The 15,273-nt window shown below is 40.9% G+C and overlaps 1 protein-coding gene across 3 annotated transcripts in view; it reads left to right on the plus strand.

Annotated features, from left to right (window-relative positions):
- Nucleotides 1–15,273, plus strand: part of PTPRR (protein tyrosine phosphatase receptor type R) — a 148,351-nt gene that overhangs the window by 108,243 nt on the left and 24,835 nt on the right. For all 3 annotated transcript variants that reach the window (XM_056341609.1, XM_056341610.1, XM_056341611.1), the window contains 2 exons: nucleotides 3,995–4,181; nucleotides 10,738–10,822. In XM_056341609.1, the coding sequence (XP_056197584.1) occupies nucleotides 3,995–4,181; nucleotides 10,738–10,822 (272 nt within the window). The remainder of the gene's footprint in view (nucleotides 1–3,994; nucleotides 4,182–10,737; nucleotides 10,823–15,273) is intronic.

The following is a 15,273-nucleotide window of genomic DNA, read 5'->3' on the forward strand; positions in this document are numbered from 1 at the left end:
TGGCCCTCCAAGGTGGACAGGTGGAGCTTCCTTTTGAGTTTTCAAACAAACATTGCATTAATCTTTTTTTTTTTTTTTTCTTTATATGGTCTGTAATGAAATCTGCTTCTATAAATGTATTATTAAAAATACTCCAGTGGATTCCCATCAGTGGACTTGTTCCTATTACCCAATTGAAAAGAAGGCTGTAAGTATGTGGTGAGACCCCCCTCTGGGATACTAGACAATACACAGGCACAAGTGGTTTCCTGATTGCATATTATGTGAATATTTGCATATGTGAATATTATTCACATACCCAGTGTTGAGGTGGGTGAAACTTTGGAAGAGTTAGTCTCATGACGATTTTAATGTAATGTTGTCACGAATGTTTAGAATTCCTCACATTCCTCACATGATGCTCTTCCCCATCAAGACATGACCTCAAGGTGATGCCGGGGGAGGTGTACCATAATAAAATCTTCTCTAATTTGGCCCAGACTATTAACATGGGGAACATAAAGTTACACAGAAGGTAAAAAAGGGTTGCAAATATTCAGGAATAGGGGAAAACCCATGTCTATGGCTTCTTTAGTTTAATTTGTAATGGTAAGATAACTGTATGTAGTTAGGAGATATATCTCTTTCTCTCTTTCCAAGAAAAATAAGTTGTCTGACTTGAACTGTCATGGGTCTGATGCGATTTCTTTACACAAAACCTATTGGAGATGGGATAGTTAGCAAAAATGGGCTTTGTTATAGATGGTACCTCCTTGTTGCTTTGTGAGCAGCCTTGTGCAGTCTCTCAAGTAAAGTGGTAAAAGGTGGGCTTCACTACCCAGCCTCTTTCCACTTAGTAGTAAAAGAGAAGATTAGTTAATTATTTTCTGCCCTGTATTCAGTTGTTATTCAATGTGTAGCTTTTAATGTGTTAAATATGCACCTAAAAACTATTTCTTCTCTCCAGAATAAGTTATTTGATTCTCAACACCGGTATTCGTCAATATTCCCCATAAATGGTAAAGCTGTAAACTCAAAGTTATAATTAGATCAGGTATATTTTTTGTTGTTGTTAAAAAGGAAATAGCCTTTTTGCCAAGACTGTCCATTATAACAATGCAAAAGCCAAAGAAAATATTAACATTTTCACAGTACTTTGTTACTGAACAATGCAAATACTTTTCCTCTGTATTAGGAAATCTCAGTAGGCTCTCCCAGAAGTATGTCTGGGTCTAAATCACTACCCATTTCTCAACGAAAGTAGCCTAAACAGTTTTGGAGGGGTTCATTGCACACCTCTTCTGTGGATTTCTGGATTGTTTTTGAAAGACTGGATTTGTGATGTGCGCCCTCAGAGCCACCTGTTTGAGGGACTGCCTTTTTCCATGGAACAAATTGCTAGTCGTGGTCAGAAGAGGTGCTTTCGCAGAAGGATTTTTGTGAGAAAGTGGTCTAACAGGATGTTTTCCTTGAGAAGCAGCATGGAGCCGGGAGACTGGCTTCCCCCGCAGCAGGGGCAGGCCCCGGGGAGCAGGGATGTGTACGTGAGCCAGGACCCTAACGACGGGTCTGGCAGAAAGTGGCCACCAGAGCAGGTTCACCTCCCAGGCTGTCACGGCTCTGGATTTGGGTATGAGCACTGGTACCACTGGCTGGGGCTTTGGTGTGATGCAGGTGTGTAGCAAGCCACAGGGCACTACTGGTAGCCTATGCATGTATCTAGTTACTAGTCATTTCTGCTCAGGATGCTACTACACTTCTGCCTACCTCCTAGCAAAATTAGCAGAATCATACCACACATACTTCCCTCTGCCAGCAGAAATTGTCCCCATCTACCCTTGGAGGCGGCCAGCTGCCTGCAGCTGCCTTGGCTCTCCTGCCTCTGCTTCTGTCGCTGACTCACTGTTACCATCCGCGGGCCTGGGCAGCACAGCTCTTGCTCTCACCCACCCATCGCCTAAGCTGAAATAGGATTATGGACACCATGGCACAACGTGAGATTCACTGATTCCACCAGGTGGTCTTGTCTCTGGGCCATTGTTGCTTTGTGTTTTGCTAAGTGACAGGTGAGTGCCTGAATCACATCATTTCTATTCATGAAGACTGACGTGATAGAAATGGTCTGATTTAAAATAAAATTACTGAAGGGTCTGCTGACATGTATAAGAGGAAGGAAAGTGCATGGCAGTTGTGTCAGAACAAAAAATGTTATGTTCACATAGTTACAAACAAAGAAGAAAGTGATAAACTCTAAGAGTACTTATTCTGGTGGCAGAATAAGATCAGAAAACTGAACAGCAACACCAGCACTACAGAAGGAATCACGGTGTCTGAAAAGACAAGTAATTTGCTCAAATACATGTGCATACAAATACCTATGGGCCACCAATAAATAATGAAAGGGCAGTAAAAAGCAAGTACTAACACAAGCGACTTTTGCTGCGGACTAGGGGAAAGCATTCCCCCAATATTAATAGCACTTGCCCCACAGATACTATCCGGTGATGTCTGTGTGATATTTATAAAAATATGTGGTATTACTGTGAAAGGGACAGTTGTATCTTAACAACAACTCAGTGTCCAGAGCGATGTGCAGTCACACTCACCCAGCAGGAGCTCTCCTGCAGATAAGAAATGCACGCAACCACACAGAGTTCCAGCAGGAAAGCTGGAGTCACTGAATAATGGATTAACCAGTAAATGGTTAATCACTGGCATACGTGATTTTAAAAATGGGCAAGGTGTAGAGTTGTATTCTGATCTGGCAGGATGGCTATTAGGAGAGACTTGAGACAGAGATCTTACATTGTGGTTGTATATATCGGAGCGTAGTAGAGCAACTAAGAGCTTAAAGAACTCCCCTGTAGGCATACATTGACAGAGATGATAATGTGTGGAGGTAGGAATGCAACTTGCATTGTCATATATCTATACGTGCATAGCTGCTCGGTAAATGTTAGAGACATTTACATTGAGCTGGGCATAAGTAGCCCAGTTCAGACAGCTGAATCTTACAGTCTTTAGTACTGGTTTCTGATTAGTAAACAGAAAAACTTTGATTAATGCCTACAGATGTGCGTCTAATCATCATAATTCACAGAGCATGGATTTATTGCAATCAATATGCCTAAAGTTAAGGGCTGAGTAGGTAACGTGATCGATGGATTGAAACTGAAAAAAGACAGTTTTGTTAAGTGTTGTTTGAAGAAAGCAACAAAAAGAGTAGCACTCATACCAAGCACACAGAAGTGGGCTTTGTATTTTCATGGTTCAAAGGTGTTGTTGAAATGAGTTTTATTTTCCTGTGGAAATGTGAAACGTTGATGAGCTTGATTGTCCTGCAAGAGATGTTTGGCCTTTCCGAATAACCTCTCTGAGTCTGCGACCATTCCTCCTCCTGGGATGCAGCTCATTTATTGTGATTTATTGCCTCTCCCTTCTTTCCTACTTTACATGAGACATTGTCCACTGTCTTGGAAGACGCAATGTTTGCACGGCCTTGCAACTTATTTCTGCTGATTTTATCACTTTTCCTCCCTCCATTCTATACATTTAATTTGAGTAGATTCTTATATTAACGTATAGCTGACATAATTGTGAATTTATTTCCAGGTTGCTATATGTATCAGTTAGAAGTATATCCCCCCTTTTTTTCTGTGAAACATTTCTTCTTCTGTTAAAGATATCACTTTCACATTTGACACCCATAACAATTAAGTAGCACATAGGGAGCAGTTTCTACTTCTAAGAATAATCCAAATAGTTGCTCCCCAGCATGCTGTTCTTGCAGCACTGGTTGTTAGATTCAAGAGGATAATGGTATATAAAATCTTGGATTTCTGTCCACACACCCAGTGCTGCCAGTAAAACCAGTCTTGAAGTGTTTGCATACCCAGATTTCCCCAGTGACTATACGGAAAGTCAGGGTGCATAAATAACTGAGGATCAGCTGCGTGAGGATGGGACTTAGAGTAATACAGATCTATTTAACTGTTTTAATTATTTTCTAACACAGGCGAGGATCCAATGTCTCACTGACTTTGGATATGAGCTGTTTGGGAAGTGTTGAACCTTTCGTCGCTGTGCCAACCCCACGGGAAAAAGTAGCGATGGAATACCTACAGTCAGCCGGCCGTGTCCTGACACGGCAGCAGCTTCAAGACGCAGTTGCATGTTCTCATTTACTTCAAACGGAATTCATGGTGAGTTTAACAACAAGCTTTAAATGATGTTTTTTGACATAATTGGCACAACAGAAACTGTGGGGAAAATATAACTGGGCCACACTTTAATGTCAAGGTACAAATCATTTCTGAAGGGCAGAGGAGATAGTTTCAAGGTGGCGTTTTACGTTTATGCGGTAAAGACAGATAAGTCAGTCAGTTATATCCATGGATAATACAGATTCCTCTTGGTTGGAAGTCCCATTCATAGATGGGATAAATGTCATATTACAGTTACAGTACAAACAGCCAGGACTGTAATACTGTGACAGTTTCAAAGAGATTATAAAAGACTATGATGACAGAAAACACAGTAATAATTGGAGATTTTGTTTATTCCCATGTAGACATCACGTATGTTTGTAGTTTGAAGCCTACATTTTTAATCACTATAAATGACTTTTTGGAGCAAACAGGGACACCCACAGTCAGCCCAAAATATCTTTAGCAAGCACTGCATACAGCAAGCCTAATATACTCAAGACCAAAACCACTGAAATGTCCTACAAGTGTGTTTAATAAAAAAGGATAAGAATCTAAAATGAACACAGTGGCTAGGTAGAAACAAGGCAGGGCAGAAAAATTCAGTCAGGGAAAACACATTATTACACAGCACTTTAAGAAGACCTGAAAAAGACTGCTATTTGCAAAACAGCCAGATGAGAGAGACTATCAGAAATAAGGAGACACTGTACAAGGGGAATAGAGCAGAGCATAAAATGAAGCTAGTTAAATGTGAAAGCTGAATAAGGCAGGCCAAAAAAAAAAGGTTTTGAATTTAAAAAAATAATAATAATTATAACTACATTTTAACTAGATCAAAAGCACAAAGCTCACCAAAGAGTACAAGGATCAATAGATGACCAAAATGGTAGAAAAGGGATTTGGAGAAGTTGAAGCAATAGGAGAGAAGTGAATGCATTATTTGCATCTGCTTTGGCCATAGAAGAAGTTACGGAATTTCCTACCTCTGTGGCAGGAATAGATTCAAACAGGTCACTGGAGGATCTGTCTGATATTGAAATATTAATGGAAGAGATTCTAGAACAAATCAATAAAATGAATAAAAGCTACTCACTGGAATATGCTAACATTCACCCAGGAATCCTAAAGGAGTTCATATTGACGTATTAACTGGGCAGGTGTAACCTAGCACTTGGGCCCCAGCAGCTGAGGAATCAGAGAGCCAGAGGGAACAGGAGTTTTTCAGAAGGGCTCCAGGAGAGATCCAGAGAACTGTAGGCCTAGAAATCTGATGTCTAAATCAGAATAATTGTAAGGAATTATGAAAAAGAAACAAGCCCATAGCTACAGGAACAAATGCAATACAGTGGGAAATAACCAACACAGTGTAGATCTGGAAGGATCGGTTGCTTCTCAGAGTAAGAGGAGGTGACCAGTGGAGTCCCAGAGGCATCAATTCTGAGCTTATACTGACCAAGATGCTCTTAAGTCATCTGGAAACGGGAATAAACAGTGAGGTGGAGAAGTCTGATGATGACACTGAATTACTGAGGGTAGTAAAATTTAAAATAGACTTCAAAGTAGTTACAGAAGGATCTCATGATGGTGATGAGGCAGAGAAAATTCAGGGCTGGTAAATAAAATTTTATGCACTTAAGAGAAAGTTCTGTGTACTTTGATGTGTTCTGAAATTCAAAGCTAAGAATCTTGGGAGAAGAACTAGAGAATAGTATAGAAAACATTTTTATGACATTGGAAAAATGTATATTGCATTCACAACCACATGCTGCTCAGACCGCTCCCTCTCAAAGCACATACAGAAGTGGTGAACATGATCATTGACTAGGGCAGCTTCTGTGTCAGGAGCTACTGAATAGACAAGGACACTTCTGCTTAGAAAACAGACTGCGAGAGGCTCTAACAGAAGCCTATAATATCATGATAGCCAGGAGAAGGTGAATATAGAGTGATTGTTCATGTTTTTTGCTAAAAGAACAGTATCAGGTGACAAGGGCAATACAAGGACAAGCTTGTCCCATTCTAGTTTCCCCACGTGCCTTGCTACCAGCTGCTATCAGGGGGTACCAGAGAGGAGGAATGTAACATAGCCAACTACCTCGCTCAGCCTTAGCCCAGCTATTTTAGCTTTTACAACTCGTTAGCAAACTAAACTAAATGAAGAAGACTTTTTAAGACTGGTTTAATAGCTCAAATTTAACAAATAGAGCCACACAGAAATGCATATTCTAACAAGGCATGTAAGAGCAGGAGGACCTGTACAACCCCTTGAGCATACTACAGGTCTAACAAAGACATAGAAACAATTCAGTTCTTATTAAACATGCCAGAGCACGTGATCCCTCGGGTTTCATTTTGTTTTCAATTTGTGCATGTAAGTCAATAGAATAGATGATGAGTGCCATCTTAGTCTAAATAGTTTTTCATTATGAATAATTGCATCCTATGAAGCAGCCCTTTTATTCAGCTTTTAAAAGCCAGGGTTTATAACAGAAGTCATTTGCTTGAGAAAAATAAATCCCTCAGTTGTTTTACCAAAAACTGGTTAGACAGTGTAATTGAAAAAAATTACAAGCATCCAACATACTTTTACCACCAGTTATGCCATCAGTTCTCTGCCATTCTGCTGCGTAGGCAGGGAAGATAGAAGAAATAACTTTATTGTGCTTAAACCCCCCGTTTTAGGAGACCATTTGTACAGACAGCTTGGCACCTCCATACAATTCTTTTTGCCCAAATGCTCTCACACAGCATCTGTGCACAGCTCTGGGGCAACAGAGTCTCACATTTTATTTGTCCCTCAGGGAGGCATGCCATGACTTTGGCCATTCAGTGTTTCTGCAGAATTTTGTTGAAAAGATCATGACTTCTCCATTCCATTTTTAAACCATTTTAAAAAATGTGTTTTAAGATGAAGCTGTTGGACAGTATCTGTTTAATATCTTCCTTGCTACAGATAATAGCTTTAGTAAGAACTTGAGGCATGCAAAGAACGCAACATATAGCCCTCACTCATTCTGCTCACTCAGCTTGTTTTAACTAGCGGAAGAAATACAATAAGACAGTCTTATTGAGACTAAAATTATTAGTTCCCACAAAAACCTTCCAAGTGTGCAAAAAGTAGAGAAATGGTCAAAGTTTTCAATGGAAAACTGAGACATGAGCAGCTTCAGGTTATTTTTAGTCCTTTAATTAAATCTATTTTTTATTAACAATTAAGGGGGCATTGACTTTATTTTTTTATTGTAAGAAATGGTAAGTTACCATCAAAATATTTTTCCATAATATTTATTAAGAAAAAAGAGCTATTTTCCTTTTTTTTTAATGCTGACAAGAAGATTGGCTACTTTTACTTGGGAGATTTGCAAGGAGGAAGAAGTGTAAATTGCCCAGCATATACTTCTTTAGTAGCCTGAGCTGCTACTGTTCAAAAGACAGAATGTCTGAAGCTGGTGACCCGACAGAAAAATTCGTTATTCCCAAAATACTGGAGTGTCAGAAAATACAGTCCTGGATGGGGAAGTGCCAGTTAAATCTATAAAATTTTGTTCTCATAAAAACAGAGAATTGTATATAATGAATTGTCCTAGATTTTGCCACATTTTCTTGAATGCTTTCAGAGACCCAAATCATATCTCTTTGAGTGTACAAACAGTTGTAGCATTTAAAGGCTAATGTGAGCCAGAATAGCTGTTATTAGAAGAGTATGACCCGGAGAGGTAAAGTAGCCCATGAACAAAGGCATATATGCCTGTGCATCTATAATTGTATGCATGCAACTGAGCGCATGAATGTGTGTAGCTTAGACAGTATTTAATTGTATATAATATGTATATATGTTTAATAAAACAAATTGATAAATATTGCCTATGTGGCTACAGACTTTGTACGCTAATTTGCACATCTTCATGTAATTTGCAGTCTGCTGAGCTTATTTTCCCCCATGCTGGCAGCAATGCTATCCTCATAATATCCTGATATTTTTTCTGGAATAGTGGCTTGCTTTGCACAGCCGGTTTCAGAGTAAGTGACTTGTTTGTGGCTGTGAGCCACAGTGTATTGTCAGATTTCTGTCTGTGCCCTTGGCCCCACAAGTACTTACTACTGGGAGGAGCTCACTAACTAGAAAGTGTTTACAGGATGCAAGTGATTAATATTATTAATTGACCTTGTTGGTCCAGAGAAATGTTTCTGCTTTCAACTAGGTTGCATTTCTGCATCTGTCAGTAACTTGCCAACTGATGAACTTCTTCAGAATTTCAGCAGGCATTGTGGGGAGGCAGCCAGGCAGCTGGCAGAGCCCCGCTGACTGCTGTCCCTTCTTGTGCAGGCAGAGGACTCTTCCTCACACATCTTTTCCTGGCCTCTGCGGATGACAGATATAGATCATGTTAATGTACAGCTCTCTCAGCTGATACATAGTTCAGCAGGGAAGCCTTTTAAAGGCCATGCACTGTGGTGGTTGTACTAAACCAGAACTGAACCAGGGAGGCTCTAGGTCAGCCACTAGCCCCTACCAGAGTCCGTTAGGAAAATTCAGAGCCCAAGGGTCAAGGGAAAGAATCTCACAGCAGTCACCACTGGGAAGGGGTGAAAGTCAGAGCTGGGCATGAGGACTGTGTGGGATCTCATTTTGTAGGTCCCTGGAGGAGGAAGGGGCATCAGAAGCAGGACAGAGGTGAGATGGTTTGACCTGAAGGAACCGGGGTGAAGTCTACGCAGGAAGGGAGTCATATAAGTGAGAAAATCTTGTGCTTAGCACAGGCATCGTATGGATGGCAGAAGAGGGAGCTGAAAAAGGTTTGCGTGAAGTACCTGCAAGGAAGGTGTATCTTAGCAGCAACACTTTGGCTGGCCTGAAATGAGAGGCAAGAAGTCATTCTTTTGAGGAACCAGCTGAATAGCAAGAGTTCGACGAAGAAACTGGGTGAGGGAGAGAAGAAGAATAAAGAAAGTCCACCAAACACATGGGCATAAGGCAGAGAAGGTAGGAAAATAAAAACCAACACAGAAGTTGCAGCTTCATGTAGTAAGATGTCCAGAAGCCAAGTTGGGAAGCAGAAAAGAATTAAAGCAGTACATTATGGCCCATCTCAATTTTACTTAAATTTGCTTTCTCTTTAACTAGAGAAGTGAGAGGGTAACTTCCCCTGCTTGGTGAACCCGTGTAAAGGCCTGCTGGTTGGGTACCTCCTTGGCAAGCTGTTAGAGGTCTCGTCTGTGTTCCTCTAAAAACCACCCGCAGCAGCCAGCCAAGCTGGGCAGCACCAGAGCCTGCGTCTGAGGGACAGCAGCCGTGCAGCTCATCTGTGCCAAAGTCCTGGGCAAGCCTGCGCCTGGGGAGTTAGAAACCAGCTGATTTTGGAGGAAAATCCTTAAGTAAACTTTCCGGTAATGAAGTCAAAGGACCCTCCTCACATTCCTATGTGTCTGTAAGAGACAAATATTTAATATGCCTCTGTCTCTTTGGCTAAATGTCCCAGGCTAGCCATGTTTTCAAATCTCTAGTAATGACTATGCTTTTGAGTAGAAGTATTCATTCACTGAAGATCAAATTCCAGCTTACCCTACAATCATTTAAAGAATGGTGGCCAAAAAAAATTTAGTAAAAAAAAATATTAAGATTTGAGTCAACTGAAGCATTTTTTAATGTGATTTTGCCAGATCGTTTTGAACAGTAAAACATCCCCCACAATCAGGGGGAAAAAACCCCTACATGTTTCATCTTGCCGTTTTCAAAGGGTTGTTCTTATTCAACTGTAAGAACACTTAACAATGTTTCAGGACCTCAAAATCAAAATTATTCTTTCCCCCCTTAGACCAAGTGAAACATTTTGTTCAGTGAAAAACTGGAGGATTTTTACTTTTCATGCTGACAGACAATTTGAAAAACAGTAATTTTGAGTTGTTCAGGAGTTTATCCTTTGTATATTTTTGGAACTTCAAGCAAACTGTCACATTAGTTGCTTGCATATCTGCATATTTGAAGAAGACAACGTGGATCAGTCACTGAAAGATCAAAATGAGAATCAGGAGAAATAGCTTCAGATTTTTATTACACCTTTGAGTCACTGAATGCAAAAGACTAAGGCACTGCATTTCAGTAGTTTCTATAAAAAGCAAGGGAGGTCTTTGACTGACATGGTTAAGGGCTTTGCACAAAATTTAAAAAAAAAAAGGTTGCCATATATTAATATTTAATTATTTTTAAAGTTCCTCCCTCAGTTATGCAAAATGTTGCACTTTTCTGCTCCAGTATTGCACTTTAACTCCACTTTTCTAGAACTATTGTGGATTTTATCTTCTCTCCTAATCCTGTAAAAACTTTGCTTTTAATACTTAATCGGAAGCGTTCCTTGGAAGTCACCCCTTCAATATGCAGCTCCCTGTGTTTATTAAAGGAAGGGTGTTGACAGGCTTGAGGTGGGAACCACTTTTTTCTTAATAACTTTGATGTCAAAAGACAGTTGTGTAACAGCAGATGGCCTTCTGGTGATAATTTCCTGCATGGCTCCTTTGGAAAGACCAATCTGATTTAATTTATTTTTTATAGGAAATACCAATGAATTTTGTGGATCCCAAAGAAATTGACATCCCGAGTCATGGAACTAAAAACCGCTATAAAACAATTTTGCCAAGTAAGTGAGCTAGCCCATGGTTTCCTACTATGTCATTTAGTCCTGCTTTGAGAACGTATTGCTGTGCAAATCTACCTGTCTTTACCTTTGAACATTGTGTACTACTCCTAAGTGTATTTACAGTCTACACTGAAAGGTCACAAAAGCCCAGTGCTGTAGGACTGGCAAATGCAGAACTCTGACGGGATGCCTTAGTAGGTACACATTTTGGCAGCATCCCAACCATGTACTGAAATGCAGCTCGGGTGCATGCTGGTTTTCTCTGGAGGACAGCTCAGGCAGATGGGCAGAAAGGTCTGCCATGCCTTGCAGTAGCTCTCCTGATTTGCAGGATAAGAGGACCTAGACTGTTGCCCCCATCACAGCCCAAACCATCTTGCAGTCACTGAATTCCCTCTGGTTGGGTCAAGCTGCTTAGGATCTTTTCCAACATAAGTGGCCCAGTCTGAAAAAAAGCAAGTAGACCCTATCCTTTCTTGTAGTGGACTTCCATCTTTAGAAGTCCTCTGGTGGTATGGTTTTTTATTCTCCGTGTGTCAACTGGCTTTGTGGAAATCCATTTACATTAATAAAAAACCCACTCTCACACAGTGCTGACTCTAGTGCTGTAAACGTGTTACTGCTTTGCTATACTGCTTCTGTATTTTCATTGGCCCAAATGTGATATTTCTGAATTGCTTTGTTACAATTAGAGGTGATTGAAAACTTTTCAGTGGAATAGTTTTCCTTCAAAATACACAGTTCTCTGAAACACAAATGTTTGTATAACCATGTGTGTGTGTCTGTGTGTCTGTGTCTGTGTCTGTCTGTCTCTGTCTCTGTCTCTGTCTCTGTGTGATAATGACCTATTCCATTTCTCTTTTATTAATCATTTTTGTTGGTGTTCAGTTTCAAAATACATCGCAGAAGTAGAGACATGAGTAGTTGAGCTTTTATAAATTTTGACATCACCAGAATGAAAAAGTTCACTGATTCAAAATGATTGAGGACACTCCCATAGAAGAATGTAAATATATCCCTTTGCTTAGGTTTGGAATGAAAAATAATTTAAAAATGACAGCATATCTTATCAACTAGAAATCTGTTTTCTAAACATCTCTATAATGTCCTTGTAGGCCTATGTTATATGTTAAGTCACACAAATTCATGCACTTTAAATAAGTTTTTTCTCAGTGAGCCTGAATGCACTGTAATGTGTTCACATCATACAAAGGCCTTGCTGTCAAATTAATGAAAACCCATGGCATTCAGCCTCTAGACTAGTCTCAGAAATGTGATACGTAGCTGGGAAAGAACCTCGTGTGGAGTCCTCGCTTCTGTTCAGCCCCCAGCAAAATTTCCGTTGTCTTTAAGGTTAGTTCATCTATTGCAACCAATAGCTGTGTGCATCTGAGCGCAATCGAGGAATGCTGAAGGGAATTAAAGAAAGTAAATAACTGATGCAAGTTACATACAAAGTAATCAGAAAATTCAGCATCCCTTAGAGTCTGGCCCAGTGTCAACAGGATGTACACGGAGGGTGAAATCCTGACCCCTTTGACGACAGCAGGACTTTTGCCATCAGCTGCAGTGGAGCCAGGATATCGCCAAGCCTCCCTCCGCCTGACAGGCAGATTTTTGGAAGTCCTCCCTTTCCATAGCATCTCGCATCCAAGCTGCCCCAGCCACCATCAGGTTCACCTTTAGCAATGCCTTGCAAATGCGATGAGTCCTGTTTCACTGCGGCATGTGTTTTGAATTGGGACACAACAGCTGGGCCGTGGATGATGCTGATGAGCTTTGAGAACCAGCATGCCTTTCTGTTTTCACCTCCACTAACTCCATGTGCCACTAACTCCGCAGCACATTTTCAGCCCAAGCACACTGCTGGTGCGCACCACAGCTTCTCACTGACAGGCACTTTGTAACTGTCCTTGACAGAAATCAAAAGGTCTGTTGTGTGTTAGCACCAGGCTTTTTCAAAGAAGGTTTTTTTCGGGATTGAGGCACATGCTCACAATAAATACTCGCACACCCCACACCCAGTCTGAGAGGGTTTGGAAATGATTTTGAATGATTAAATAGAACAGCCCTCCTGGTTTCCTGCTCAGATGATATCAACCCACTGCTTCGTATGCGCACATCAACTTTTCCATTCCCAGCGCTGGGTGCGTCTCCTGATTTGGGGCACCTGTGGTGACAAGTGACGTTTGAGCTGATGGATTATCTCCTAAAAATGCCCAGTCCTGCCAGCTCCACCCTCTGGCTGTGGAGGATGTTCTCATTTTCTAAGAGCTAACTCTGTGATGGGGTGCATATGAGGGCAGATTCATGTTAATAGATACTACCCAGCCAGACACACTCATGTGAAATAAAATGAATGCCTAATGAAAATTATTCTGTATGGAAAGACTACAAAGTGCAGGAAATGTTACATCTCTATGAAAGATGTTTCAGTTGCAATATAACATAGGCAATGCTTCTATGCAAACACTGGGATGCCTTTTTAAGTTTTTAAAGTGTTACTTGATTTGTAATAATATGCTAATACAACTAATGAGGGGACAGTGTGGGATCAGAGGCAAGTGGCTAAACAGTTCCTTAAAATCACCGTTTCTCCATCCTTCCTCCTGACTGTGACCCCACCCACTGGTCCTGTTAAACCCTGCTCCGTGTCTCCAGCTGCATTCCCTCTGCCATCCACCTACAGCATCTCCCACTCCCTCTGAGCAGGCTCCCAGTCCCATACACAGATTTCCCAGTCTCTCACCGCAGTCACATCCTTGTGGCAGGGCATCAGCTCTGCTGCTGCCTCCTCATTCCCTTACTCCACATCTCCGCCTTTGCCTGCTTGTGTTCTGCAGCCCCCGCTATGTGTCCCCGCAGCAGGACCTCAGCTTCAAAGCCTTGTACCTTCTCCACTTCCTACCTCACTTCTCCACCTCAAATCAGAAGCAGTATTCCTGTGGTGCTTCAGGGGATGTGTGGGCTCTTGCTTACAAAGGAGCAAGTGGTGTAATACTGTCCTGTGGGTACCTGCCTGTGTGCAACACATCCGAGGCACCTTTCTGAAGAGTATCCTTAGGGCAAAAGCCTACATGAAAACACTCCAGGCAGAAAAGCAGATTCACAGATTCACAGTAACATGAAGGTAGAAAGCATTTGGCAAGTCAGACCCACAAATCCACAAGCTGTTGCTTGAAGTCCTTGTGCTAAAACTGACTCTGGCACTCCAGCTAAAGACAAGGGGAAAGTTAAATCTCAATCGTATGAGCAAAGCACTTTATTATGCAAGCTTGTAGACAGATGCTGAAAAACTGTTCCCTTGATGTTGAGAATTTTCAAGCTCCCTTGCACTACAGTCTTGACTACAAATGGTCACGTTTACTCCAGTCCTGCTCCATAATGAAGGCAATAGGATCATAAGCAGGCTTTCAAAGACTGAAGAAAAAGATCATATTTACAAAGCAGAAGGGAAAAAAACCCTGTTTAATCTTAATGGAATTCAACAAGAGTTTATCAAACCATTTTTGCATATCCAGTGAGCTGACAAAATGTGTCCTAGTAGTGGTCACCAGTATTGTAACATCTATAATATTTGTAAATAGCCAGTATTCTAATTGATCTGTGTTAGACTGCGGAGTTAAAAATGTAAATAGATATTAGGCAGACCTTATTTTTAGTAGGTAAGAAAGACTCCCTTCGCATGAATGAAACTTTATTTTGGAATGCTGAAGCATGTTTTAAAATGCAGAAGCACTCACCATAATAAATCTGTTAAGTTTTCCATTGAGAAATCCTGGATTATATTGAAAGTGGGAAGAAATTATTCAGATGAGATTAAAAAATGATGCATAGTTTGCAGGTGTTTCATACATGAGGTCTTCAGAGGCAGTTGTATTATTTGCAAGTCTAATAGCCTATTCGCCACCTGGCAGAGATTGGGAATGCAGTCTGGAATGACTTTTCCACGTTCAGTGGTACAGTGTTTACCAAATAACACCGGTATCCATAATTCGTTTATGGACTGCAAGCAAAATCAGGCAAAACAGAGGTGGATGAATTTCAAAATGTTTCAATATCCAAAAGATTTATGATGTTTTGGGCTGCAAGTGTGAGAGCAGTCTGCCTCACAAAATCTTTGTCTTCCTTTCCTGCTCACAAAACAGAAATACCTTAAGGACAGCCCTTCTCACAGTTTTTCAGTCCTTCTGTTAGAAAGGCAACTAGACCTGGACTAGGAGTAGCGAATCACTTATCCTGAAAATGCTACAAATGTAAACATGCCCATGCCCTAAAGAATTCAGAACATAGTAGCTGTCAAAATGGAAGAAAAAAACCCGACCACAGCACATCATACCCACCATGCAACAAATACAGCCTTTGCAATGGGACAGAGACTGATGTCTTCATGATGGAGTGGTGCTCATGGAGTGGATGAACCTTTAGTATCGATGGCAGTGGAGGAGGCT

Source organism: Falco biarmicus, chromosome 5 (genome assembly GCF_023638135.1).
Source record: "Falco biarmicus isolate bFalBia1 chromosome 5, bFalBia1.pri, whole genome shotgun sequence".
Taxonomy (NCBI): domain Eukaryota; kingdom Metazoa; phylum Chordata; class Aves; order Falconiformes; family Falconidae; genus Falco; species Falco biarmicus.